This window comes from Equus przewalskii, chromosome 18, assembly GCF_037783145.1.
Source record: "Equus przewalskii isolate Varuska chromosome 18, EquPr2, whole genome shotgun sequence".
In the NCBI taxonomy this organism is placed as follows: domain Eukaryota; kingdom Metazoa; phylum Chordata; class Mammalia; order Perissodactyla; family Equidae; genus Equus; species Equus przewalskii.
The window spans coordinates 36755395-36782373 of record NC_091848.1 but is presented as its reverse complement, the minus strand read 5'-3'; the positions used below and the strand labels follow the sequence as shown (position 1 = coordinate 36782373).

The window sequence follows — 26979 nt, the reverse complement described above, 5'->3', positions numbered from 1 at the left end:
AAAGGGGAATTTTGTGAAAGTTACCTTTCTTATTTCATTGTTAACTGAATTTCTTCCACTTACCTGTCTATGATAGGATGGGCCAGAAGTGGCTCAATAGTCATCGACCAATAGTCTGGGATCCCTGGCAGGATTCGGTTTGAGGAAGAGGGAGATATAGGTGCCATCCAGTCCACACACACATTCCTTTATTTTTAAGTATAAAGGAGCAGCAAAGATGCTTGGAAAGTATGCCCCAGGCCTACTCTATTGTGGTCGTGATGTCCTGCCTGCGGCTGCCTACTGTCCGTCTGATATTATTTAGAACATTAAAGGGCTTATAATCGAAGCCTCAAATAGGAAGATGTCAGGCCAGGCCACCTCCTCCTCTAGATACAGCCCAGTGTGGTGCTGCCTCCAAGCAGAGCGGAAGCAGGAGGAGGACATGTGCTGTCAGGGAAAGACCTGGTCTCTCCGGGCCTTCTGCAGAGACGCTGCCTCTTTCCTTTGTGTAGCCAGCCCGCTGTGACTTAGCTAATGCTGAATGCCCATTCCAACAGCATGTTTTCCTGCCTCCTGGTGTCCGCTGTAAATCTGTGAGATCCCCGTGAAGATGATGCTGCTCATATTCCAGAGGGAGGGAGGGCAGGGCTTGAATGGTATCCTTGTTCATTGGAGCCTCAGGAACCAGCTGATGGATCTCAGAGCTAAAATGAGAGCCTCGGGATTCAACCCCAGAGAGGAAAGGCTGCCACTGAGGAGAGGCTGGAGATGATGGAGAAGAGGTCACCCCAGCCAACGGAACGTTCCCCCAAGAGAAGACAATGCAATTTTCTCTTACTAGAGCTAGCCAGGCGGAAGCCACTTTCCTCCCCAAAGAACAAAGGGATCAGAATGCCATGCACCAACTGTGGCTTGGGAGGCAGAGAAGGAGCAGAGCAGCAGTGATCCGACTCCTGGGGCTGTGCCTGCCCTCTCTGCTCAGGGAAGATCAGAGATGAAAGGGTCTTAAAGGCCGTGCAGAGCAGCCTTGCCGGCTGCAGCTCCAGGAGGGTCCAGCAGCGGCATTCTGATGCTGCTTGGCGGGACACAGTGGTAGGACCCTCCTCTCGCCACCTCAGTGAGAACAACTTCTCCCCATCTAGGACCTGCGTAGGACTGAAACTGCAGGCTGAACCCAAACCCTGCAACTTGTGTACGTCTGTCGGTCTACAACTCTTGCCACGTTTAATACTAGTTTCCCATCCTCTAGGAGCAGAGAGGCCATCCACTCATTGAAGGGCCTGCCTCTTTCTTTGTCCTTGCCATCGGGATAGGACTGGGCTGTCCAGTTTCCCCACCACCATCCACCTGCCCCAGCCAGGAATGCTGATTCTGATGTCATGCCCACTTGCCTCGCTGTCCACAAGGCCCTGTAGGCCACAGGAGGTGTGGCGTCCCACCTTTGTCCTCAAGGGGGCAAATAGATAGTTACCATTGCTGACTCCCAGCTGCAGGCACAAGGCCTAGGCTGAAGACCCTCCTCAGCTCAGAACAGCCCCATGGCTCCTGTCTCACTTCGAGTGACATCCAAGTTCTTTCTGTGTCTGCAAGGAGGCTCCTACAAAACAGAGCCTGTTCCCTGACTTCATTTCCTATGTCTTTGTTTCCTTTTTTGCTGTAACAAATTACCACAAACTTAGTGGCTTCAAACAACACACATTTATTCTCTTACAGTTCTGGAGGGCAGAAGTCCCACACAGGAGTCTTTGGGCTAAAATCAGGTGTCGGCAGGGCTGTGTTCCTTCTTGAGGCTCTGGGGGAGAAGCTGTTTCCTTGCCTTTTCCAGCTTCTAGGAGCTGCCTGCATTCCTTGTCTTATGGTCCCTGCCTCCATCTTCAAAGCCAGCAGTGTTGCGTCTCTCTGATCCTTCTTCCTCAAGTTAAGGAGGTCCTTAACTTAATCACATCTGCAGAGCCCCTTTTGCCGTGTAAGAACCTATTTACAGGTTCTGGGGATTAGGATGTGGACGTCATTGGTGGGCCATATTCTTCCTACCACATCCTACCACTCTCCTGGCCAGCCTACATGACTAAGCTGTTCCCGCCTCGAGCCATGCACACTCTCACCTAATGCCCACACCTTTTGTTCCCTCTGCCTGAACCCTCCAGATGCTGCAGCTCCTCAGATACCTGGGCGGCTTGCTGCCACACTTCTTTCAGCCTCTGCTGGAATGTCCCCTGATTCAAGAGGTCTTCCCCACTCCACTCTCTCCCATCCCACTGTATACCCCTTTCCCTGTTAGACTTTTCCTCATTGCGTTGATCACTACCTGACATAATTGTTCATGTTAATTGTCTGTTCCCCCCATACCCCACCCCCTCAATTCCCCTACAAGGGCAGGGATTTCGTCTGTTTTGTTCATTACTCTATCCCCAGCATCTAGAACAGTGGCTGGCATGTAAGAAGTTCTCAGTAAATATTTATAGGAAGGAAGGACCCCCGAGGAGTTCCTGTGTGAAGGACCAGGTTCAGTGTGTTCTCTATCCCCTAAGAACCATAGAGGAAACTGGCTTAAGCTTTAGCAGGAGACTGAGGATGGGAACAGGGAATAGCGTTCTGATGCTAGGAGTTCTGGCTGAGGAGCCTTTGAAATCCCATTTCCTGGGAAGCCTTCTCTGGGGACACATAGGCTAAGCACTTGTCATTTATTTGGAATGGTTGAAAGCTCAGAAATATAAGGATGGCAGTGTCTTCTACATCCCTCCTGTTATTGAAATCTTCAATAAACCGACCTGAGTTATATCAGGGAAGATCCACTTTGCATTGCATGTTTCAGAAGCCTCTTCCCTGCACCTCGTGAGTCCACATGCCGCTGCAGCTGCTCCTTCTGCCTGTGGGAGGGAAGGTGGCACTGACAGTTGGAATTAAATTGCCATCCCTCGTAGTGGACCCTTGGCAATGGTAAGCCTTCCTAAGTTGGGACTCAGTCAAAGTGATAGGCCGGCACTCCTCGCTGCCCTACTTTGGGAACACTTTGACCTACTTAGAAGCAAACGTTTTTGGAAGTAGATAAAACCTGGAGTGGTTTGTTTTTAGCAACTCCAGCTGCAGTCATCTTTCACTTTGATAAATAGCTTGTCTCGTCCTGAGCTCAGGCGGCTGCTCAGCACAGATCTCCAGGAAACTGTCCTGGCAGCCCGTAGTCTGCCTCCCTGTCCCCACAGAACATGTACGTTGGCTGTTGTGGGGAGACAGCTGGGTCCTCTGTGCGATCCCATGGTCTTCATCAATATCACCTAGACCGCCCCTTAGCTGGGGCATGGCTCAGACCAGAGGGTGATCAGTAATACTTCCTTCCTGAAAACAAAGAGGGTGATTGGCAGGATGAGCTGGGGCTTAACTTTCTTGAAGATAAGTGAGCCGGCCAGAAAGAGGCAGACAGGGGTGAGATGGGCAAGCACGGAGGAACCCATTTACACATAAAGGATGAGCTCTGTGATGGTTTACTCAGGAGCTGTCACCAGGTGGATGGTGGTACCCACAGGGCCAGGTGCAGAGACTAGACCACACTAAATGGAGATAATTAGAAGAGATTACTCTGCGTAATGCTAACAATCACGCTTTTTCTGTAGACATTACTATTAAAATAGTACATATTACCTGGGAATAGTTACCCACATGGACAGCATACAATTTTGAAAGATATATTTGGAGTTCAAATTAAATACAGAAGCAATGTATACATTACACCTCCTTTCTCTAATCCTAAGCGTTTCTGGCCACTGATGATTATTATCTCTATTCCTCTTTTTCACATAAAGACAAAACCTTTACCTGTGTCCAGTCCTGGTCTGTCTCTAGTTTCCTTTTTCTGCCACAAAAAATTGAACCAACTACTTCTAGAACTCACCTTGTTCTTCTTTGTCTTTGCTCAGGGAACATGTCTTATTCAGTTTATATTTCTCATGTAAATTCCCTATACAGGTTCACTTAGTGACTTGCAGATAGTAGATGTTCGAGAGCCAACCATTCAAGTCAGCCCTGATGGCCTAGTGGTTAAAGTTCGGTGTGCTCCACTTCGGCAGCCTGGGTTTGGTTCCCAGGTGCAGAACCACACCACTCACCTGTCAGTAGCCATGCTGTGGCAGCAGCTCACATTGAAGAACTAGAAGGACCTACAACTAGAATATACAACTATGTACTGGAGCTTTGGGGAGGGAAAAAAAAAAACACTTCTTGAATTCATGATCGGTACTTGGCAAGAATCTTAGAGTTTTAAGCCACAGTCATAAAGGGAAGCCAGGATGGGGTAATTTGGGAAAAATTATGAACCACCTTGGTACCAGCCATCAGGCAGTTCACAGGTCAGAAATCTACACAGAGGAGATGAGGATTAAGGATCATGCAGTTAGCAAATGGAGACCGTACAGGCAGTAGAAGAATGAATCAAGAGACCAGCTGTCAGAGTTTGAGAAAGTGAAAACACTGGAGTCCAGGTGCTTCGTAAACTCCACGTGAACCATGCAGGAAGTTCTCCCAGAGTGCAGGTGGCCTTGAGGCCCAAGGGCAGTGATTCTTAGCCCTGACTTCATGTAGAAATCACCCACAGAGCTTTTTATAAACTATAGATCTGAATCTGGATCCGAATGTGGGAGTGGGTGCTAGAAGGGAGAAGCACTGCTGGGGTAAGGGCATGTAGGTGACAGGTTGGGGTGGGCCTGTCCTCCATATTCACCGGGAACCATGCCCACAGCCCTCACTGAGCCTGTTTGGGCGTGTTCTGTAAAAGGTGTGTCCTATACTTGTCACAGTAAGAAGGTTCTCACAGGAATCAGGCCTGCATGGGGGCCCAGTTGCTAGTCCTTCTGTCTCTGGGCTGAGTTCTCATTAAGAAATGGGGGGAAGTGTTGTGATTTTGAAAATCTCTGTTCCTGTAAATCTGAAAAGAATAAGCCTAAAGGAAAAAAATTGGACATATGTCTGTCAGTGAAAAGGGCAGATGCCTGAGGTTGTGGTCCAGCATGGCTGAAGCCTGTGGCTAACCTGGGGGGAAAGGGCAGTCCCACTGGTCCCCAGTAGCAGGCCTAGCATTGTGGTATCCCTGGTCCAGTATGTCTGTAGGCTAAGACCAGCAGGAACTCTTGGGGGTCACTGTTGTGGACAGTGGAGATGAGACATAAAATGAACACATGGGTAGGTAGAAAATCTAATTCTTATAAAATGGACTGACTGGAGGCATCACTAAAGACAAACTCTGCCAAAAATAGGAATGAGACTCAGCCATCTGTTTGGAAATTAAGAACACTCTAAAGATATTGCTATAGCTCCAGGGTTCTTAGCCTGAACTTTGGGAGTGGGTGGGTAGGTGTTTGAAAACCCTGAAATTATGGACATTCAACTATCTTGTGCAAAAAGTTTATTGTGGGCTCAAATAAAGGCCAGGGATCAATAAGGCTTTGGGAAAAAGTATCTATTTAGTGAGACGATATCATCAAACCTCTCCTCCCCACCCCCCCATCTCTCTCTCTGTCTCTCTCATCTCTTTCCCCCATGTTGGCTTTATTCTCAGGCAGCTTCTTCCTATGTGGTTATGGCAAGATGGCCCTCAGCTGCTTTAGGCTAACATTCTACCAACTTAGAAATCTTGTGGGAAGAGATTGCTGCTTTCCCAGTAGCCTTTGCTAAGCTCTCACAGTTTATGCTCATTGGCTGAAATTGGGTCATGTGCTAGATCTGAACCAATTCCTGTGACTGACTGGCCAAGCCCAGGTCATGGGCTCATCCTTGGAGTAGAGGGTAGACAAGGAGAGGATGTCAGCCACACCTACAAACATGGTCTGAGAATGGAGAAGGGCTGGTTCCTCGAAGAAACATCAAGGTGCTCTTACAAAAAGAAGGAGGCATAGATGGCAAATCGATGGGGGGAATCTGCTGCACTGGTGGTTCTCCAGGTGTGGTCCCTGTACCGACAACATCAGCATCACCTGGGAACTCGTAGAAATGCGAATTCTCAGGCCCCACCCCCACCCTACTGAATTACAAACTCTGGGAACGGGGCCCAGTGATCTGTGTTTTAACTCACCCTCCAGATGATTCTGATGCACACTCAGGTCTGAGAACCGCCACATAACACCAAGAGCTCTCAAACTATGCTGCATATTACAGACACCAGGAGAACTTTTAAGACTGCTGATGCCCAGCTGCACCCAAAGTGAATTAATCTGAATCTCGAGGGGGGTGAGGGAGGAAGATCCAGGCATCAATGGTTCTTAAACTTGATTCCACCCTGGAATCACCTGGAGAGCCTTAAAAAAAAAAACCAAAAAACAAATGCCTAGAATTTTGAAAACCTTCCCTGATGATTCTAATAAGCACCAGTGTTTAAAGTCATTGCCCTCCCATCACCTCTCAGTTGTTCTAAGAACATAACCTTAAAACATCTAGATGTAGGTTAGAGCATTCAGGCACCTATTTTCTTAAAACTCCTCAACTCAGAACTTGGTCAAATATCTGATGTTGATTCCCTTTTCTTTCATGTTCATGGTGAGTCTGTCCTAGTGGCCAGCTCCGCAAGGGCTGGGATTATTTTTGTTTGGCAATGTAGACCCAGTGACTAGAACAGATCCTGGCACATAGCAGGCACTCAATAAGTATTTGCTGAATGAATGAATAGGTCTGCAGTCAGTCAGTGTCCCAGTGGTGTTCAAGACTTCCTTGTTGGATTGTAGACATCACTGGTCTCATTCTGGAAGGCATGTGAGGATGGCAATGGAACTCAGGTTGTTGATACCTTACCCAAGAGTGAATCTCCAGGATGGCCAAAAATGTGTTGACCATGTCAACTAAGATGGGTAGGTGTTCCTAATGGTTTTATGCCTTTAATTTGAGAGTAGGATGGATTCCTTGGTTATAAGGACCAGTGGAAACATGCTTGATGGATTCTTTTCACGGAGACTAAGACTACTTTAGAGTCTACTGGTACTGTGATATCTGAAGTAAGGGCTGGGTCTTCTTCAGACCTCTAACTTAAGCCAGTTTCTGCAAAATCATGTCATCAGCCTCTTGCAAAGGATTATGACAGAACAGTGATCAGTGGCACCTGAACACAAAGGCCCAGAAGGAAGATTTAAGTAAAAAAGGAACTGGTTACTCATGAAGCAATTTTGAAGCATCTTTGAATTCCTATCAGAATGCCCCAGAAGTATCCAAAGAGGTGGATTGGGTGGGTAGACTAAATATCTGCTCTGTATCATAGCCCACATGCAGTGGATCACAAGCAAATAAAGTTCACTTTTAGAAGAGCTGAGGGTCCTGGCCATTTTCTGCTCTGGACTTGCAAGTCCAGCAAAATGGGTTTTGACTTTGGTGATATGGAAGAGAGAACTAGACAATAGTACTGGTTGCCACAGGCCAGAACTGGAACCCAAGATAACAGTGATCCTGCCGTAACTCAAGCTGGCAAGATGAGACTGACCATTAATCAGGATGGTCAGTGAATCAGGAATCTGGGGTTTAGGCTGCATGAGCAATTTGAACTTTCATTTCTGTTTTGTATGTGGAGAACCAGAGGCACATTTCCTGCTCGACCGTGAGATTCTTATGTAATTCTTGCCAGGAGAGGCCATCAGGGAGATGGCAGTGGTAGAACTAGAAGTTAGATTTTGACTTTAGGTTCTGCTGTTCCTATGGGGTGAAGTTCTTTAGAGTTTTTTTAAGTTAAGCATCAAAGCCCCATCATAGTTCATTCATTCAGTTTCCTCAGATGTAAAAGACGACCTCACCTTATGAGGGTTTTTCGTGTGGGTAAATGAGTTAATGTATAGAAAGCAATTAGGAAACTGCTTGGCACAAATAAATGCTCAATGCATGTTTGCTATTGTTACTCATTAATTCGTGCTGCTGTCATCTGCTGAGCATCTACTGTGTTCCAACCACGTGGCAGGTGCTGCATCACATAGATAAATAAGGCACAAATCTAAACATGGTTAAAACTGAGAATGGAAGCCCCAAATCCTGGTAACTCCTAAAAGTCCTGTCCTGTGGCTGGCTGTCTTCAGGTGGGAAGTGGTTACCTAGTAATCAAGCTTCTGTTTTTTATTCCTCTCACAAACTTCCCTTTTTTTCTGATGAATAGGCCCTCTCTACTTTGTGAGTGTTGTATGTTTCCAGCAATCCCTTTTTCCTAAATGTAGACACAAATGGGAGAGATGCACTGTGAGTGATAAACAGTGGCTCATGGGAAGGTCCCGTTGATTGGTCCAGGTGGGCTTCATAGGGAGAGTAGGGGATGTGAGCTTGTCTCTGAAATATGCAAAAGACTTAAAGAAGAAAAGGACAGGGGAAAAGGAAAGGAAAAGGAATGAGACATGGACTGGGTGTGGTTGGGGAGGGGGTTGGTGAATGGAAGTCTCCCACCATAAGTGATGTTTGGAGGTTCTCCGTAGACATTCACTCAACTGGAACTATTAAACATCTCCTCTCCAACAGGTACTTCCATGGATATGTCTTTTAAAATTCTATTAGCAATCCTGTAATGTAGAGATTATTTTTTCTTCTTTTATTTATTTATTTATGTATTTACGTATTTATTTATTTATTGCTGAGAAAGATTCACCCTGTGCTAACATCCATGTCAACCTCCTCTTTTTGTATGTAGGTCACCACCACAGCACAGCCACCACTAAGTGGTGTAGGTGCGTGCCCAGGAACCCAACCCAGGCCACCAAAGCTGAGTATGCACAACCTAACCACTAGGCCACCAGGGCTGGCCCTATTTATTTTTGAAATGAGGAAATTAAAGATCAAAAAAGTGAAGTAACTTGCCTAAGGTCAAACAGCTAGTAGGTGACCAAACAGCTTTGAATGTTGGTTTTATGATTCCAAATCCAGCGTGCTTTTGCACAAAATCATCACAGCCCAGGAACCAATAAAAGAGTGTGGCACTATTATCCTTATTAGCATTAAATATTAAAAGGAGGGGAAGAAAAATGTTAGGTGAAGATATTTTCAATACAGAGGAGGCTGTCCACGTTGGGAAGCTGAGAGGAAGGAGAGGGTGAATTTTTTAAAGACAGAAAGCATTATTGAGTCTTGAACCTTCTGCATCTGTCCCTCTCCCACCTCTTTGGTCTCATCTGGCGTCTATCTTAAGCCAAAGCTGATTGGGTAGCCTTTGAGGAGAGGAAGCTGCACGCAAGGAGAAGCACCTGCTTGGGGCTTGGGGCTGTGTGTCCTACAAACCGACCGCCCAGTGCTTGCCCGGAGCCCACAGCCACAGGCTGCGTTGCGTAAGACCCTGGGCCACGCTGCTGGTCCGGACTCCAGCAAACAGCTGGACTTTGCAACTCCGCCCCCCTTAGGCCCTCCCTCCCCGCCCGGCCCCGCCGCTCCTCCCTAAGGTAGCTCTGGCTCCCAGGCAGTCGGAGCCTCGGCCGGCCGCGGTGCGGGGAGAGGACGGCGGAGAGGGAGGCGGAGAGGGAGGGAGGGAGCTGACTGCCGGGCCGCGGCGCTGAAGTTTCCTGCCCGCGGCGCTCCCACCGCTGCTGGCGCCTGGGCCATGCCGGAGCGCTGGGGCCGCGCGGCAGCATGAGGGGTGGCGACCGGGCTTACACCCGAGGTCCCTCTCTGGGGTGGCTCTTTGCTAAGTGCTGCTGTTGCTTCCCGTGCAGAGGTGAGTGACTGTCGGCGTTTGCGCCTTCTTGTCGCCAAAGAATGGGACGGCTGAGTAGGAGGGAGGGGTGAGGGGGGACGGATAGGATGGGGGTAGGGGGTGGGAGGGCGGCCAAGGGAGAGAAGTGGCTCTGAACCGCGCTCATTTCAGTTTCCCCGGCAGAATGCGGGCTCTTTAACTCTCGGTGATGATCTGTCTGACTTGGATGCGGAGCTGCAGTTTGGGAACTCACTTACTTACAGCGACTTTGGATGTCCGGGCGCCAGCCTGCAGGGGGTGGGGCGCGGATGCCAGGGATAGGGAGAGGGCGCTGGGAGCTGTGTGTCCGCCCTCACCCCCCCATCCCCCCCGCAGTGGCCGAGTCGCACTTCCCTGCTCTTATTTACATGTGGATCTCAGCTGCGGGGGTAACAGATGACTTCTAGCTATAGGAACGTGTTTGACACTTCTCTCTACACCAGGAACTATTTTTGCCAAGTGACAATTTTCTTTGGGACTGGAGCGGGCTTTTTTCTGCCTGGACTTTCGCAGGCCAGCGTGGGTTTGCAACCCCGGGCCGAAGCTTGGCTCATTAATTAACCAAGAACTCTCTGTGTACCCAATTAGGACTGTATTTCATTATTCTGCTAATTTTAATGTTGTTGAGGAGACTTGCAGAAAACAAGTAACTTCCCCCCAAATCGGCCTGCAAAACAAGATGGTAAGAAAGATCCCAGAGGGAAGGTTATCAGTTGTATAGCCTCTTCTGAAAAAGAAATCAGGACCTTTCTAGACAGAGTTCGCAGAAGTTGCTAAAGCTGTTCATGTCACTTTAACACTCAGAGATTTTGTTTCTGTTTGGTTAGCAGTGAGAATACAGCCTCTCACTTGATATTTGCCCTTTTTAAGTTTCACCTGTTGGGCATCTCCCCTCCACCCCATTTACAGCGCCCTCGTCTCGTCCCCATCCTCCTCTAAGTCCGGATAGAACTTTCTCTCTGAGTTATTGATGAGTAAACTTCATCTAGATGACCCTTCACCATTCTCTATGTCACACACATGGTGCGGCCCTGACAAATTCTCCGTCCTGCGCTGATATAAGGCAACAAAAACGAATTTAAATCTGAAGGACCTTTCCCCAAATCGTTAAGGTTCATAAGCCCAGCACTGGATTCTCTCAGGCTCTGCATTTAATTAGAACAGCCTGGAAATGTAGCCAGCTTCAAAAGCCAGAATTCAGCTGGAGAAGGAATCTTAGGGGGCCTGGACTCTCACAAAAATCCAAGACTAGTTCAGAAACATTCAAAGCCAAGGCTGGGAATTGAAGGAAGGGAGAATTAAAAGGGAGAGGAAGCAGGAAATGGCCCAAGGGAATCTGAGGGGGTGGGTTTGCCCCGAAGGTCGTGCTGCTGTGGTGGCGAAGGGTTTCCATGCAGGACTTCTTGGGAGTCCGTTTCCTGTCAGAAGGCAGAACGCGGGGACTGGGGCGGCGCTTATCTAAAGCCCCTGCAGCTGTCTCCTTGAGTCCAGATGTGCGGCAGCCCCAGCTTCCCCGCAGAGTAACTCTCTTGGGGTCTCTCCGGCCTCTGCTTTGTTTGTGAGTTGCCCTGGCCGGCCGGCCGCGCGGCGGCGCCAAGAAGGGGGTGGGGAGCCCGCTTGGGGCGCCTGCTGGCTGCCTGTTGCCTGCAGGACTGGGAAAGCGGTGGCTGCAGGCTCTGGGGCTTGGGGAGGGGGCGTAGGAGGAGAGGGGGCGTTGCTGGAGCCGGAGGAGGCCATCGACCGTCAGCTGAAGATTGAGGGAGGCAAAAGACCCAAGCAATGAAAGCTGCTTAAAAGGGAAAAGGAGGGTGATGAAGGTGGGTGCATTGTCACCTTCTCCTGCTTTACTGGTTACTCTTTCCTAGGTCTGAAATACGTGAAGATGGAAATCTTAGGAGGATGGTGGGGGAGATGAGTTACCCACCCTTCAAAGAGCTCCTGGCAAGGCGGGATAGGGTAATAGTATCTGAGGTGTTGGAGCACTGCCCTGGGGCTCCCTCAGCCTGGCTCTAGCCAAAAAGAGAGATCTGAGTCTCCACCCAGCCTGTAGGCATCAATTCAGAAGCAGATTGAAAAGATAAGGTTTTGTACTGAGCTTGAGTCCATTGCCAGAGCCCCAAAACTCTATGGGGAGAAGCTTGCCCAATTGCAACACAAAGAAGGGCTCAGGGAAGAGTCTGAGAGGCCAAGAAGAGTGGAGGCATCTGTACCAGGGAGGGTCTGCCTCCCTTTTCAGGTAAACCAGTTTCTCTGGTTGTACAGACTTGATACAATTGAAAGACAGCTTTCCCTTGTAAATAAAGGCAGATGGCTGTGTGGTCCCTGTCTCTTTTGAGAGAACTTGGCTCTGTCCTGCTGCTCCAGAAGCTGCACTCGGAAGCTGGTAGGTCAGAACCCCCTGCTGTGGTTCCCCCGAGTCAAAAAGGGTCTTGACTAACTGGCTTCCAGTCACTCGGGATTTAAAGGACACCTCCTTCTAAAGTCTGAGGAGAAGGAACCAAGAGGAAGTGGAATATTCTGATTACTTTTGACTCAAAACTAAGTGATACATCCTGGACTTTATCTGGTGAATCTTAAGTGGTTGTGATTGTTAACACTGGGGTAAGAGTCAAGGATTTAGGCATGTATCCATGTGGCCTTTAAATATCATATTTGAGAAAAATATGAATGAAGTTAGTTGAGCTTATCTTTTGGTTTGGAAAAGTGAGGAAGGCAACTATCTGGTGTTTTTCTCTTGAAAGATGGTCTTTCTTCCCTGTCTTGAAATTGGTGTTGAAGGGCAGGAAAACCGAGAACCTAGAATGGATATAGAGATCAGGTGAGAAGGAAGACAGACAGCAAATACATTTATCACGGCCTTTTTGGAAGCAAAAAGTAGCCTAATGGGGGATAATGACATGCGTGTGTCTGAAGGGTGATTAATCATTGATGTCGCCCTCTGTGGGAAGTTTCAGGATGGGCTTGGCTACTCAGACTTCCCTTTAAGCCTGAAGAAGTGGGTCAGTTCTGGATTCTTCTTTGGTTATCTTAAAATTTTAAAAAGCAACTTGCTTCAGAGTGACAAAAAGGATTTCAGGTCACCTGGAGGTTGCTAAGTTATGGGTTGCAGACTGGGGTTTGTGACTGCTTAGATCACAGGGCCTAGAGATTTTTCTGACCTTGCTAGGTGGAAGCCAGTTTTAGAGCCTTTAGTTTCCTAGTCAACTTGTAATTAACTTTGGGTATGTGAACAAAAGTCCCTTCTTAGATACCTTTCCTGATTACTGTCCTCCTGCTTCACAGAGTCTCGCACAGGATTGCTTTATACTTGTTTATTGCTGTATCGTTGCCCTTGCATCTCAAGCCCCCTGCGTCTCTTCTCTTAGACTCTGAGACGTGCCCAGGTCAGGAGTCTGAGTATCTCAGAGGTAAAGAGAGGAAGGAGTGGTGACCTATCCAGGCTGAATCAGCTCTCAGGGAGGGGCTGGGATCACGTCCCCATGGCTCTTGCACCACAGGGGCAGTTGGGTTCCAGCTTGAGTCTGATGTCACAGGCTACGGGTAAGGATTATGGGGGTTCACAGGGCATCCCCAGTCATCCTCATCTATAACTTCGGGGTTTTTTTTCCTACTTTTCCCCAGAACCACTAAGCAGGAACCTTATGACTTCATGTGAATATCTTTCTTTTGGCCCATAAATGAATACAGATCATTTTGTAACTGAATTTAATGTGTGAAACCATGACACCAAGTTCCTTTACAAAGGTGTTGGTAACCTCAAAGAGGAACCCTTGTGACATTCATTATTGTTTACTTCAATTTACCACCCAAAGGACAAAATCCTTGGGACCTCGATACATACATACTCTTTTATTTCTTTATCTTCTAGGAAGTGTCTACCACTGTGAAAATTGAACTGACCATTTAGCAAATATGTCTTTCCAATACACTTCTTGGTTTTCTCTGCCTCCCAGGGATATGCTCTAATCTGGGGAGAATTACCATACATACATACTGTTCCCAACCTAAATCCTATGCTTCTCTTCCCATACCTGATTTCCTGACTAGTGAGTAGTAACAGGGATATCAATTATTATCTGGATAACAGTACTGACTGCCAGTCATAATGTAACCCAGTAGCGATGGGAGTGTATGGATTTGGTGGGGTGAGATGGGGATCGGAAACTGAAGCCAAATATCCCTCGTCTGGTACAGCTGTGGGTCCAACAATCACTGATAATCCTGTAGGCATGTCACCTCAATGGTTCCATGTGCCACAGGTTGGTAAGCCCTAACTTGGGATAAAAAGGTTAAAATTCAGACTCTTTAGCTGTATTTTTTAGCAAAGTAAAATAATTTAAAAGTAAAAAAAAACCAAAAACAGTGAACCTTGGGGCTTCACTTCTGTTGTAGGCATACCTTACTCAATCGTAGTGTTATTGGTAATCCGCTTCCTGATGTTCCTCTTGAGAATCTTGATGCTCTTCTCTCCTGCCCTAAAAATATTTCCTATCCTTTTGAAGTGCTGCTTCTCTTTCCGTGAGTGAGTGGCTGCAGGGCCTGCCCTCTGCTTAGACCAAACTCCAGACTTTTCATGAAGGAGGGCCCTAGAAAAAGCATAGGCCCAAAACCCAAGGGGGGTTTCTCAAGCAGAAAGAGGCTAAATCATGGAAAGTTAGAACTGGAAGGAACCCTAGAGGTCATCTAATAGATCTTCTCCTTTGATACGGGAGGAACCTGAGATCCAGCGCCTTAGCATCAGGGTCGGAACTAGAATCCTATTCCAGCGCTCTTTCCTCAACTCCATTCCTGTCTTCCTGGGCGTGTGGTTTCTCTTATTCTGGACAGAGGCAAGGCTGACCCAACTGAGGAGGGTAGAGGCGGTCCCCAAGTTGGAACTTGGGTGTTGACTGTGGAGTGAGCTGTAGTTCTTGGGCGTGACTGCATCGTCTGGAGCCGTTTGGAATTGGACCTGACTGGTCTGCTTTGAGGGGTTCTTCTGTCCCAAGACCACAGAAGGCAGAGACCAGCACATCTCTCTCTCTCCTGGAGCAGCTTGTGCACTCTGTTCTTAGTAAATGTCTGTTCGTGATTTTCCGTCTGGTTCAATTTATTCAGAAGGACCATTTTTCCTCTCTTTCTTGTCTCTTTTTTTGAAGTGTACCCTTTCAGGTGGAAATGAATCAATGAAATACATTCCTGTCATTCCATCTTTGAGCATCACTGGTTTTTATGTAACACACAGTGTTTTAATTCGCTTGGCAAATGTTTGTGCACCAACTGCCTGCCTGCCCTGCGCTAGGTACTGGAGGAGAATGGATGGGAATTATTGTGGTGCTGACCCCACTGGGCTGTGTGAGGATTAGTTAAGATAATATATGTAAAGGCCTTGGCGTATCACCAGGCATATAAAGTGCTTAAGAAAGGTTAGCTATTAATGGTAACAGTAATTTTAATACTTGACAGAGACCCCATCCTCAGACCCCCATCCCCAGCTAAATATGTGTGGGTCCTCCAGGTGGTAATACTATAAATCCAAGTTCCTAAGCAATTTAATGATCTTGATTCAAGCCATTGTCAACTGTGCCTCAGTGCTGTGGAGTTGTTACTGTAGGGGAAGAAGGCTTGTGATCTAGAGATATGTTAGGGATTTCCTTCTTTTCTTTTCTTTTTTTTTTTTTTTAATAAAGATTGTTACCTGGGCTAACATGTGTTGCTAATCTTTTTTTTCTTCTTCTCAACCCAAGGCCCCCCCCAAGTACATAGTTATATATTCTAGTTGTAGGTCCTTCTGGTTCTGCTCTGTGGGATACCACCTCAGCGTGGCCTGATGAGTGGTTCTAGGTCCATGCCCAGGATCCAAACCAGTGAAACTCTGGGCCGCTAAAATGGAGTGCTAACCCAACCGCTCAGCCACAGGGCCGGCCCCCTTTCTTTTTTTTCTTAAGTCAATTTTTTAAAAACCACATAACACTTCTAGTGTTGTAATCACTGTGTGTTACATAAAAGAACATTTGAAAGAAATCTAAGCATCCAGAGTTAGTCTTTTCTGAGGAGAAATACAAAGTACAGGAGTTAGAGAAAGATCTAAACTGCACTAAGCTTGAAGTCCAGACCCTGGGAACCTATGTGGTATAAAAAGACATCACCTCTTCTTGCCTGCCCCTTGACTCTGGCTAACCATCTAATGGGAGAAGTTCTGCTGTTCACTTTAGCCAAGATTTATTGCACGTCCTTCACGTGCAAAGCTTTGCAGATCGTCTTCCGCCTGTTTTTGCTTAGATAAAAATCATGACCCGCTGCCCAGAGCAGCCCTTGAGGTTCTGGACATTTGTCTGAGGTTTGACCAGTATCTTGTGCATTCCTTATAGATGGGAGACACGGGTAGCTTGGCTTCGCAGCTTGGTCTCTTCAGTGACTAGTGGAGCACGTCTTTCAAAGTTAACAGAACCTTGTGTGTTATACCTCCTGGAAGGAGGGGAGCCTTGGTTACACCTGTGAGGGGGCTAGAAGGCTGCCAGGTTGTCTTTAGCCAGGTAAAAGAGCAAGGATCAGAGTCACTGAACGGGTTGTTCCACATTCTTGCTTTCCTAGTGACCACAGTGAGGAAACTGTCAAAGTGAAATGAAGGGAAACCCCCTTTGCCAGCATGTTGAAACCTATCTCACAAAACATTTCTGTCTCCAGGTGTCTGCTAGGTGGAAACATAGCTTGTAAAACATTTCTGTTTCCAGTTGTCTGCTCCTCCTTGGGATGAGATTAGTTACAGCCATGTGTTTGTTCTCTTACCCCATCTCATGTGCAATAGGCTCTCAGGATCATTCCCAATTTCTGTCCTCCCACCGTTAGAATCTGCGTTGCTCCCTTCGAGTCAGGGATGTTATCTTCCCCCATGCAAAGGGGAAACGAAGTCTCACTGTTAAAAAGAATTGCCGAGTGGTTAAGTTTATGCGCTCCGCTTCAGTGGCCCAGGGTTTCTCCAGTTTGGATCCTGGGCGCGGACATGGCACCGCTCATCAAGCCATGCTGAGGTGGCATCCCACATAGCACAACCAGAAGGACCCACAACTAAAATATACAGCTATGTACTGGGGCAATTTGGGGAGAAGAAGAAGAAAAAAAAAAAACATTTGCAACAGTTAGCTCAGGTGCCAATCTTTAAAAAAATTTTAAAAAGAAAAAGAATTGCAAACACACTGCTTCTGCACAGATTTTGCATCTCAGTCTCATACCTGTGCGGTGCCTCCTTTTCTCTATTTAGAACAGAAGTTCTCCAAGTATGGTCACTGGAGAATGTGTTAGAAATGCAGATTCTCAGCTCCCTTGACTCAAACTCTTGGATGTGACCCAGGGTCTGTTTAACAAGCCCTCGAAGTGGCTTGTTTTGGTCTGTTCTTTACTCCTCTTTCCTCTCTCCACCCTCCCTACACCTTCCTTCTCCCTCCCGCCAGCTCCGGGAAAAGTGTTCTGTGATGGAAGGCTTCCTGCTCACCGGGATTCTGGCTTTGAGAAGTGGTAGAGGCCTCTTTGCCATTTCCTTTCACTTGCCAGGGCCAGGGTTGGGGGGTCGGAATTAGGAATTCCCCCTGCATCTTCCCCAAGCTCTACAGCTGCGGTGTGTAGGTCCGCACCCAAGATCTGAACCAGTGAACTCCAGGCCACCAAAGCGGAGCACGTCAACTTAACCACTATGCCACGGGGCCAGCCCCTCCAGGATATTTTTAATGGTTGCAAAGTGTTTCATTGCAGGTAAGACTTGAACTTGACAATGGTTAGTATTGATTTAATATAATGGTTAAAAGTTTGGTGGGAAGAGATGAGGAATGGCACTGGACTAAGAAATCGATCTTTCCAGAATCAGACTATATAGACAGACTGATTCTTGTCCTAGGATTTACATCTCTCCACTCCCTACTTCCCACCTCCCTTTCTCTCTGCGGGATGTATGATGTACCCTCAGGGGCGGTCCTGTCTTCCTCAGGAGACCAGTATGCACGGTCTCACCCAGGTTTTACCCCTCTCCTCCTTTCCTTGCTTGTGTGGTACCAGGAATTCTCTCACTCCTCGGGCTTCTAATTCTGCAGTGGCTTGCACTGAATGGGTCCAGAGATTTTTCTTTTTCCTATTTTGAGACACACCTCTGAAAATAGGTTATTTGTAAATTATTATAACTGAGACAGAGAGCTTTGATTAATTTTTTCTGCCTAGCAAAATGATATGTAAACATTGAGAAAACATTTGGAAATACAGATAAATGAAGATAAAATTTCATTACCTAGAGATAACCATATTAACACTTTGAATATATCCTTTTTGCCTTTTGTTTCCATGTGTGGTTTTTTGTTTTGTTTTTTTCAGAAATGTGACAGCCAGCCCCAATTGCCTAGTAGTTAAAGTTCTTTGCATTCTGCTTCAGTGGCCTGGGGTTCAGTTCCTGGGTGCAGAACCACACCACTCATTTGTCAGTAGCCATGCTGTGGTGGTGGCTCACATAGAAGAACTAGAAGGACTTACAGCTAGAATATACAACTATGTACTGGGGCTTTGGGGAGGAAAAAAAAAAAAAGAAGAAGTTTAGCCACAGATGTTAGCTCAGCTTGAATCTTTCCCAGCAAAAAAATAAAGAAACATGATATAGTAGTGTTATAAACTTTTTTCGCATCATGTATTGAACAACTTCTACGATGTTTTTGTGGATGCATTTGGTGATATGCTGGAGCCAGCTCAGCTCAAATCGGGATTATTAAATATTAAGGATTTTGAGAGTGGGTTGATAAAACCATCGATAGTTTGAGAACTGCCATGGTGAGAGTGCTTATACTGGGGAAGTCACCAGACCCCACAAATCAAGGCTTTTTGTTTTATTCAGAGAGCTGGTTTATCACCATAGCACTGGACACACATTTTATCATGTGTAAATATGGTTTGTTTTTATATTCAAAATCTCCCTATTTTTGGTTGTTTCTAATTTTTGCTATTATAAACAATATTGTAATGGCCATTCTTATAGTTAAGTCTTGACACACACCCATAATCACTTCCTTAGGATAAGTCTCTAGAAATGGAGTTCCTGAATCAAAAGGCATCCAGAATTTCCAGATTTGTTTGTGGCCAGTTATCCCCGAGTTTCATACCCTTTGAAAGGAAAAGTGTACTGTTCTTTGTTTTAAGAGGATTTATGAGAAACATCCTCTGGGACCAGGAACTTCATGTGTCTCCTATTGTTTGCTTCTGTTTACATTTTCTGAATTAACTTAATTCTTTTTAAATAAGGAAATACTCTGGCTGAGAGTATAATAAACGAACGCCTTTGATTCTTTGGCAGACGCAGGATATGCAGGGTGCAAAAAATATATTTTGTGGTTATTCTGGATGAAGGGGCAGTATAACATGAGGGTTAAGAGCTTGGACTTTGGAGCCAGAATGAGCTTGAAGCCCAGTTCTGCAACTTATCTGTCTATCTTTGTGCAAGTTACATAAACTTTGCCTCCATTTCTTCATCTGGAAAGTGGAGATGATCATGGAATCTAGTCATGGGGTTTTCACAAGGCTTAGATGGGTTGACATTTGTAAATCACTTAGAACTGGCACCTGGTAAGTGCTAGGTAAGTGTTGGATTACTGTTAGCATTAATGAGTATATAGAGGTCTGTGGAATTGTGCCAGCCGTCACATTCAAATGATTTCATTAGTTTCTTAATCATGTGGAAAATTGAGCCAAGCATTTTTTTGTATCAAGCCCCAAATATTTGAGTACCACGTGGCAGGTATTAGACTAGTGACCGTAGACAATTTAAGATGTTTCCATGCACCCGAGGATCCTGCAGTCCAGCTTGGGAGCTACTGCTCCATAAGAATGAAACAGTAAATAATAACAACAAAAAAAAGAAAATAGTTGCTGAAGACGATAAGAGGAAAGATGCTCCAAGGTCCTACCTGATTGCTGACTAAAATAATTATGCAGAAGCTGATGGTAGCACAGTGGCCTGGGGTGACCTGGGAGGACTTCTCAGGAGATGGGGTTCTCTCTGGGTCCTAACAGGTAGGAAGGGGTTTTTAAAGGGCTGAGGATATAGTGTAAGCAAAGCAGCAGGTGCATGCAGAGGACCACAGAGGAAAGCGAGTTAGACCTGCCTTCTAGAGCTGCTCTGTCCACTTGAGTAGCCACTCGCTGGATGAGCCTATGGTGAAATGAGGCTAGTCCACATTGAGATGTGCTGTGACTATAAATTACATAGCAGATTTCCAAGACTTAGCACAAAAAAATAATGTTGCTCAATTTTTATGCTCATTACTTGTTGAAATGATGGTATTTTAGAGATTGGGTTAAATACAATGTAGTAAAATTAGTCACACCTGTTTGTTTGTACTTTTTAATGTGACTACTAGAAAATTCTAAATTACATGCATGGCTCACATTTGTGACTTGCGTTATATTTCTATTGGAGCTGTCCTAGAGCTTATGGTCCATGATACACAGATGTGCCAGAGTAGAAAGTTTCCAACTCTGTATCCTTTCATCCCATCCCGGGGCGAAGCCTAGGCCGTCCTCCCAACACTCTCCATAATTCCAGAGGAACTGTGGTCTCTCTGGTGCTTAAAGATGCCCACAGACCTTCTCAATTGAAACTTTGAAGAAAAGCAGTTATACGTTTTCCTTTCTGAGCAACATAGTTTGTGAGGGAACAAACAGGGCTTCAACTGTAAGTTCTCCTCACAGAGCTCAGATCTAGCCAGCTTTGGGGAACGTAATGAGGGAAAGTCCTGAAAAGAACAAGTGAGCAGGAAGAGAGTGACAACACCCTGCCGTCTCCCAACTCTCCAAGCCCTCACTACTGACTGACTTCACTCCACTCCTTCTTTATGTGACATAAGAAGCATTGCTGGCCTGCGTGTCTCCAGGGTCTGAGAGATAAGCTAGGGCTGTGTGGCAGGGCTGGGGGAGCCCGCTGCTCTGCCTCAGAGTCTGAGATCTCGAGACACGTGACTGAGTGCGTGGAGCTCCTGGTTGAACTTGGGCACGTTTTGTTTTGTTGTTTAGCTGAATGACTTTGAATGTTGGATTGTATCATTCTGACCGGCATTTTTCATCCCCGTTTTTGTCCTCATGAAGCAGCACTGAGTGCCTGGCTGAGCAGGGTGCTATACAGGCTGTTGGGACCATCTCCCTACTTGCCTAGGGAAAGCTGTATATATAGCATGCCTTGTTTATGGGGTATCAGAACACTAGAATTTTACAGCATCTCAGATCATAAAGATCATAGTTTTATCCACGAGAAGAACACTTTGGAAAAGAGAAATAATTTGCCTGAGGTCTCAACTGGTAATTAGTAAAATGATATTATTCTGTCTGTAGCGTGGTGCTTATTTATATCTTGGTAGAGAAGACAGTGAAATGTAGCGTACTCCTGCACTTTTGTTTGGGGGGATGGGGAGGATGGAAGCACTGGATCAAGTCTTTGGGGAGACTTCCAGCTTTTTAAAGATTTTATTTTTTCCTTTTTCTCCCCACAGCCCCCCGGTACATAGTTGTGTATTCTTCGTTGTGGGTTCTTCTAGTTGTGGCATGTGGGACGCTGCCTCAGCGTGGTCTGATGAGCAGTGCCATGTCCGCGCCCAGGATTCGAACCAACGAAACACTGGGCCGCCTGCAGCGGAGCGCGCGAACTTAACCACTCGGCCACGGGGCCAGCCCCGAGACTTCCAGCTTTTTAGAAGTAAGGAATTGAGGGGGCCAGCGACCCCAGTGAGTCAGAAATCACTCTCAGGTGTCCTAGCCACCTGCTTTAGATTTGCTCCCATAGAAATCAGCCCCCCCGGTGGCCACTTGCATCTGGTGTTTCTAAATATCTGGAGGGGTTCCGGGGGAACTTTAGTGTTCTGAAGTGACAGCTGGATTCCCAGAACCTGGTGCTGAGGACTAGGTCCTGCTGGTCTTATTGAAATCAGAGTCTGCCCTACTGGCCTGGAGTCTCCAGACAAGGCCAGCCAACACAGGGGACCTTCTTGAGACATCTCAAGGGGCCTTCCTATGACTCTCCAAGCCAGGAAGGTCAGGGTTGATCTGAAGCCAGGCCTGGATAGCCAGTGTGCTCCATCTAATCAGGGTCCCGTGAAGCTCTAGGGAACCCAGGGAGGTCTGTGGCTGCCACAGTATTCTGAGGGCCTTACCTGAGATCTTCTGGACTGGTCATCTCTGCCTCCTCTAGGACCAGGAAATAGTCAGAAATCACAGCCAGTGAACAAAATGGACATGGCACTGCCCTTGTAAATGTACAGTTTAGAGGGGCAGCAGATATCTCACACACACACAGATTTTTCTAAGTGTTCTCAAAGGATGCTGTGAGAATATCTTTGGAGGGAGTGGGGAAGAGGTGGAATTTGGATTGGGGCAAAAGGGACCCTGTCTGAGCAATTGATGTAAGTACCTAAAGTCTTGTTACTACCATTCTTCTGGTCCCCATGTGGGTATTATTTGCATTCTGGACCAAGTTTAAAGAGTCTTTCCATAAGGTTTTGCTAAATATTATGGGAGAACACAGGGCAAATAAAGATACATAAAGCCAGACAGCTTTATGGAGTTTGCGTTTTTTGATACCTTGCTTGGCGCTGGCTTGCTTCAAGAGCTCACGTGCCATTCTTTGGTCCACAAGCCCCTGAGGAACCTGTACCGTGTCCACAAAGGATCATTGCTGAGGGCTTCGCTTCTGAATTCATGACCTGAGTCCCTGTGGAGCTGTCATATTCCTACGTATTTTGCCACTGGGATCAGATTAAAAGGGCCAGAGTCGCATTCACCATTCCCCACCTGAGGCTTTCTCACCTGGCTTAGTTTCTGCACTGAGGCATTGCCATCCACAGCTGCTGCCTCCTGCAGTGATGTGCCACTAGTCAAGAATGATGACAGGTTTCAGCTGAGTCTGAGTGACCCTCTCTCTGCAGTGTTGAAGACTTGACAATATGCGGCACATTGTACTCAACAGCCTCTGAGATCTTTTCCAGTTCCCATTCTGCAAAGAGGTTTAAAAACAAAGACAAGCCTATTTCTGTCCTTGGATTCTGTGCGAAAGCAGGAGAAGACCTCAGTAACCTTTTGAGGTTTGTTTCAGCCTTTCTAATTCTTAAGTCCCTTTCCTTGTGCTCTGGTTGGGAAATTATACCCCCTTCCCAGTTTAACTTACATCCTAACCACCGAATAGTGCTTCCATTTAGAGTGTAAGCAGCCAAGTCTACCAGAGTGTCTATGGATCTCCTCAAACAGCCAGTTTCCCAGCTCCTTGCCAGTGAGGTGGTCAGGTCTAAATTTAACTGTGACCTTCTGCCAGCAGATGCAAGCTAGGGCTGCGAGAGCAAAATCAGAGCTGGGCTGTTCTCAGGGGTGTGTGTGTGTAGGAGTTAGAAGAGAAGGTGGGCAAAGCTCCCCAAAAGCCCAGATCAACCCTGAGAGGGGAAGAGGTGGAGTTCAGAGTAGGGAGAAGTATAGTCATCCAAAGTGACTAATGGCATTGATCCTAGCCTGGCTGGGTCCCTTGGAGAAGGTCAGCCAAATTCTCCACCCTCTCGGTTTCCTCCCACTGTAAAGTAGCAATGATGTAACTCACCTGGATTTGTAATTACCCTGGCTTCCTGCCAAGTGTAACACCACAGTTGTGTGTTCACTCTTTTATTCCAAAGTCACTGATACCAGGTTTATGAGGTACAGTCTTACACATTGTGTTGTATAGATTTCAGCCCTTGTTTGGTTGTCTAGCTTGTATCTTTGTTTGGTTTGCATCTTTTCCTGTATCAATGGCTACATATCTCAGAGACAGGACAGGGGCAGTGTCTGTAATTCTGTTGGTGGAATAGCTGTGCACAATTTTTATACTAAAAATGTGTACGTGCAAACCGTTGAAAACTGATTTAATTTGTAAAATTTAGCTCATTATAATTTAGTCACACCTCCAATTTCTATGTATAGTCATGACTAGCACCCTATACCATAAAATTCATACATATATATGACATATATGACATTGCTAGAATACCCTCAGATCATGACTTAAATAGGACAGTCTTTTTTTTTTTTTTTGAGGAAGATTACCCCTGAGCTAACTACTGCCAATCCTCCTCTTTTTGCTGAGGAAGACTGGCCCTGGGCTAACATCCATGCCCATCTTCCTCTGCTTTATATGTGGGATGCCCACGACAGCATGGCTTTTGCCAAGCAGTGCCATGTCCGCACCCGGGATCCGAACTGGCGAACCCTGGGCCGCTGAGAAGCAAAACCTGCAAACTTAACCGCTGCGCCACTGGGCCAGCCCCAAGGACAGTCTTATTTTTCTGTTTGTGTTTGATCAGGATAGAAGTCTGGAGGTGGGTTTGGAGAGGCTGCCCTGACTATATGTCTTTCAGAGTGCCCAGACTTGCAGTTGAGAGGAGAACCAGATCCCAAAGCTTCTGGAGCCCCGGTTCTAGCACTCTCTGCAAGTGTCCAGGTTCGTATCACAAACAGGGACTTGACTAAGAAGGGAACGTGGGCCCGTTGGCTCTCTTGTGCTCATCTGTCACTCTCTGTAAGAAAACCGAGAGTTTTTCCGGGTGATTGTCTCTTTAGCTCAGGTCTCTAAGGGAGGAGCGTGGGTTAGGGAGAGTCGGACTGAGTTCCCATTCTGGTGTTAGCACTGACTAAATTGCATTAGTCTAGTTACTTAACTTTAATGCTAATTTTTTCATCTGTGTAATTGGGAAAATACAGGTGTTTATCCCTAGGGCGTTTGTGAGGATTCAAATAAAAAAGGTGTGGAGTGTGTGTGTATCACCTAGTGTAGTTCCTGGCCTCCTGGTGCATAGAATGCCCTCAATAAATGCCAGCTTATAAACAATAATATTCTTTCTCATTAGCAGATATTTCTCCGACTTATAGGCAGCGGTTTTAGATGAACCATTAAGTGGGATGGGAGATCAGTGAATATTTTCAAAGCTTTCCAGGAAAACAAACTTGTAACTTAGGCTTCTCATTACTGGCCTTTTGCCCAATTTTTAATCCCTGGGAGTGTCCCCATTCAAAATAAGTTGCTGATCTGGTTGGTCCTAGGGCTGATTCAGGGTGACAATTTTCATTAAGAAAGAGATAAAAAGTCTCCTCCCTACACCCAGAGGCCAGTCTGTTGGGTTCTTAAGCAATTCTTCAGGATGTCACTACTAAATACCTTATATTTATTTATTAGTTTAGTTTGTGCCATTATTCTGTATTCATGTCCAAAGTTGATCATGTTGGATGTGTTCCTCTAATTACTACAATTCTCTGCTGTGCTCTGGTAAATATCTGCTATTTATGGCTCAGAAATTTCTATTCTGTCATCAGCAATCAATCAGAGCTTCTTGTATTCAGTAACCACATTCATCACTTTGAGACAAAAACAAAAAAGTTGACATTTTGGTAAAATGTATTACTGGTTAGATTTAATTACTTTTTCCAATAGTAAAACTCATTATAGACCGTCATGTTCATTGAGAGGGCAGAGGTCAAAAGTCCCCAAAATTGTCTCCCTATGGGCCTGTCCACAAAGAGTCAGGTCATGTGACCATCCTTGAATTAATCCCTGTGGCCCAGGGAATAAAATATTTCAGTTATTTTAGGACCCACTCCCGGGGGGCAGCGGTGGAGACTGAGCAGGGACAGGGTTTCAACTCATAAAGCTGAGAAATCTGGATCACCCTTATGAAAGGGAAAGAGACAAATGGGTGCTGGGGAGGCAGCCCGCGGGTGTCCTCTCTGTTGACCTGTGGATCGCTTAGTTTAATGAGAGACTGCAGTGAGTTTAAGGACAACTGAAATCTCTCTGCCTCTTCTGTTGTACCTGCTCAGAGGACAGCAGGGCCAGCTCTTTTGGAGGAGTGAGGAAGACGTGTACAGGGGAGGCCTTGTGAAGAGGTGACACGGAGTCTTGAAGAGTCAGGAGGGATATTCTTCATCTAAGACGTCCTAAGATGTCAGGCAGAGGAAATGGCATGAGGAAGGACAGAGTCCTGCATGGGAATGGAGTGTCTGGAAATGAAGAACAGACAGCAGTTTATCATCTGGTACTATAGTATCTCCTTTGGTCTCCAGCTCTGAGGGGTCAGCCTATACATTTCACAGATGAGCAGACTGAGGCTCAGAGACATGAAATGATTTCCCCGAGAGCATGTGGTTGATAAGTTGAGTCCTGGTTTCCTGTTAATATTCTACTCTCTCCCACTTACCTGCTGCCCAACCAGATTCTAATCCTTGTATCAAGTCTATTTTTTTATTCCTGTAATGGACTCTGGTACAGTTCCATATTGTGTCCCTGAAGCTATGGAATGGCTTAGCAGTTCCAGAGGCAGCTTTTTCTTGTGCGGTGTTACTTATATTTGCATATATAAACCCTGTGCTGCCAAAGTTCGTAACATAAGCATTGCCTGGCATACGCACGCACAGTTTTATACCCTAAATGGCAGAGGCCTAGAAATGTTTGTCTACTTTTGCCAACATCTGACTGTGATTATCTTTAACCACAGTCACACTTGTTTGTCTCTTAAAATAGTATTGACTCTCCCAAGGAGGCTGTTTCTAGTCATCACAACCCTCCCAGAATCCTGTCTGTTCCACCTGCCTTCTCCCCGTAGCCTTGGCAGCCTGTGAATTACTGTGATTTAATTCCCTGCTTCTCCTTTGTGTTGATGCTCCTGGATCCTTCTTTAGGATTTGCAGACCTCTCCTAATGAGAGGATTGGATTTCATCTCCCTAAGCCCACCTGTTGACTCAGATAACTGAAAGTATAGCCTTCCTGGAGATGTCCATCAGCCATTCTCCCTTCCTACCACTGGCTCTGCCCACAGGCCAGGCCAATATGCGGAGGTCGGCTTCCCCAGAGGAGAGCAGCCTGAAAGCCAAGCTGTGTCTGACCTGTGGGATGGACCCAGCTGAGTTTTGAAATAGAGTATCTCTTCCCTGCCCCGCATCATGGATGTTAAAAATTTATGTCCTTGCTTAGGGGTTCTGTCTCAGAAAGTCAGTTTTCCCTTATGCTAGTCTATCGAGTTCCCTTGCTTTGAAGTAAAGTTGCCTCATTTTGATGCTAAACTTGATGAGAATAAAAGGGGAATGAAGAAGGTGTTTTTAGGGGCTGGCCCCCTGGCCAAGTGGTTAAGTTCACGCACTCTGCTTTGGCAGCCCAGGGTTTCGCTGGTTCAGATCCTGGGCGCGGACATGGCACTGCTCATCAGGCCACGTTGAGGCAACGTCCCACATGCCACAACTAGAAGGACCCACAACTAAAATATACAACTATGTACTGGGGAGATTTGGAGAGAAAAAGCAAAAAAAAAAGAAAAAGATTGGCAAC

General features: G+C 46.3%; 1 protein-coding gene across 37 annotated transcripts in view; it reads left to right on the top strand.

Annotated features, from left to right (window-relative positions):
- Positions 1-26979, top strand: part of KALRN (kalirin RhoGEF kinase) — a 635442-nt gene that overhangs the window by 509951 nt on the left and 98512 nt on the right. For 4 of the 37 annotated variants that reach the window (XM_070583711.1, XM_070583710.1, XM_070583709.1 and 1 more), the window contains exon 1: positions 9357-9631. The exons of 30 other annotated variants lie outside the window; for them this stretch is intronic. In XM_070583711.1, the coding sequence (XP_070439812.1) occupies positions 9547-9631 (85 nt within the window). In that variant the 5' untranslated portion in view covers positions 9357-9546. Of the gene's footprint in view, positions 1-9210; positions 9632-26979 lie in introns of those variants that run through there. 3 more of the 37 variants (XM_070583700.1, XM_070583699.1, XM_070583707.1) reach the window with 3 other exon arrangements.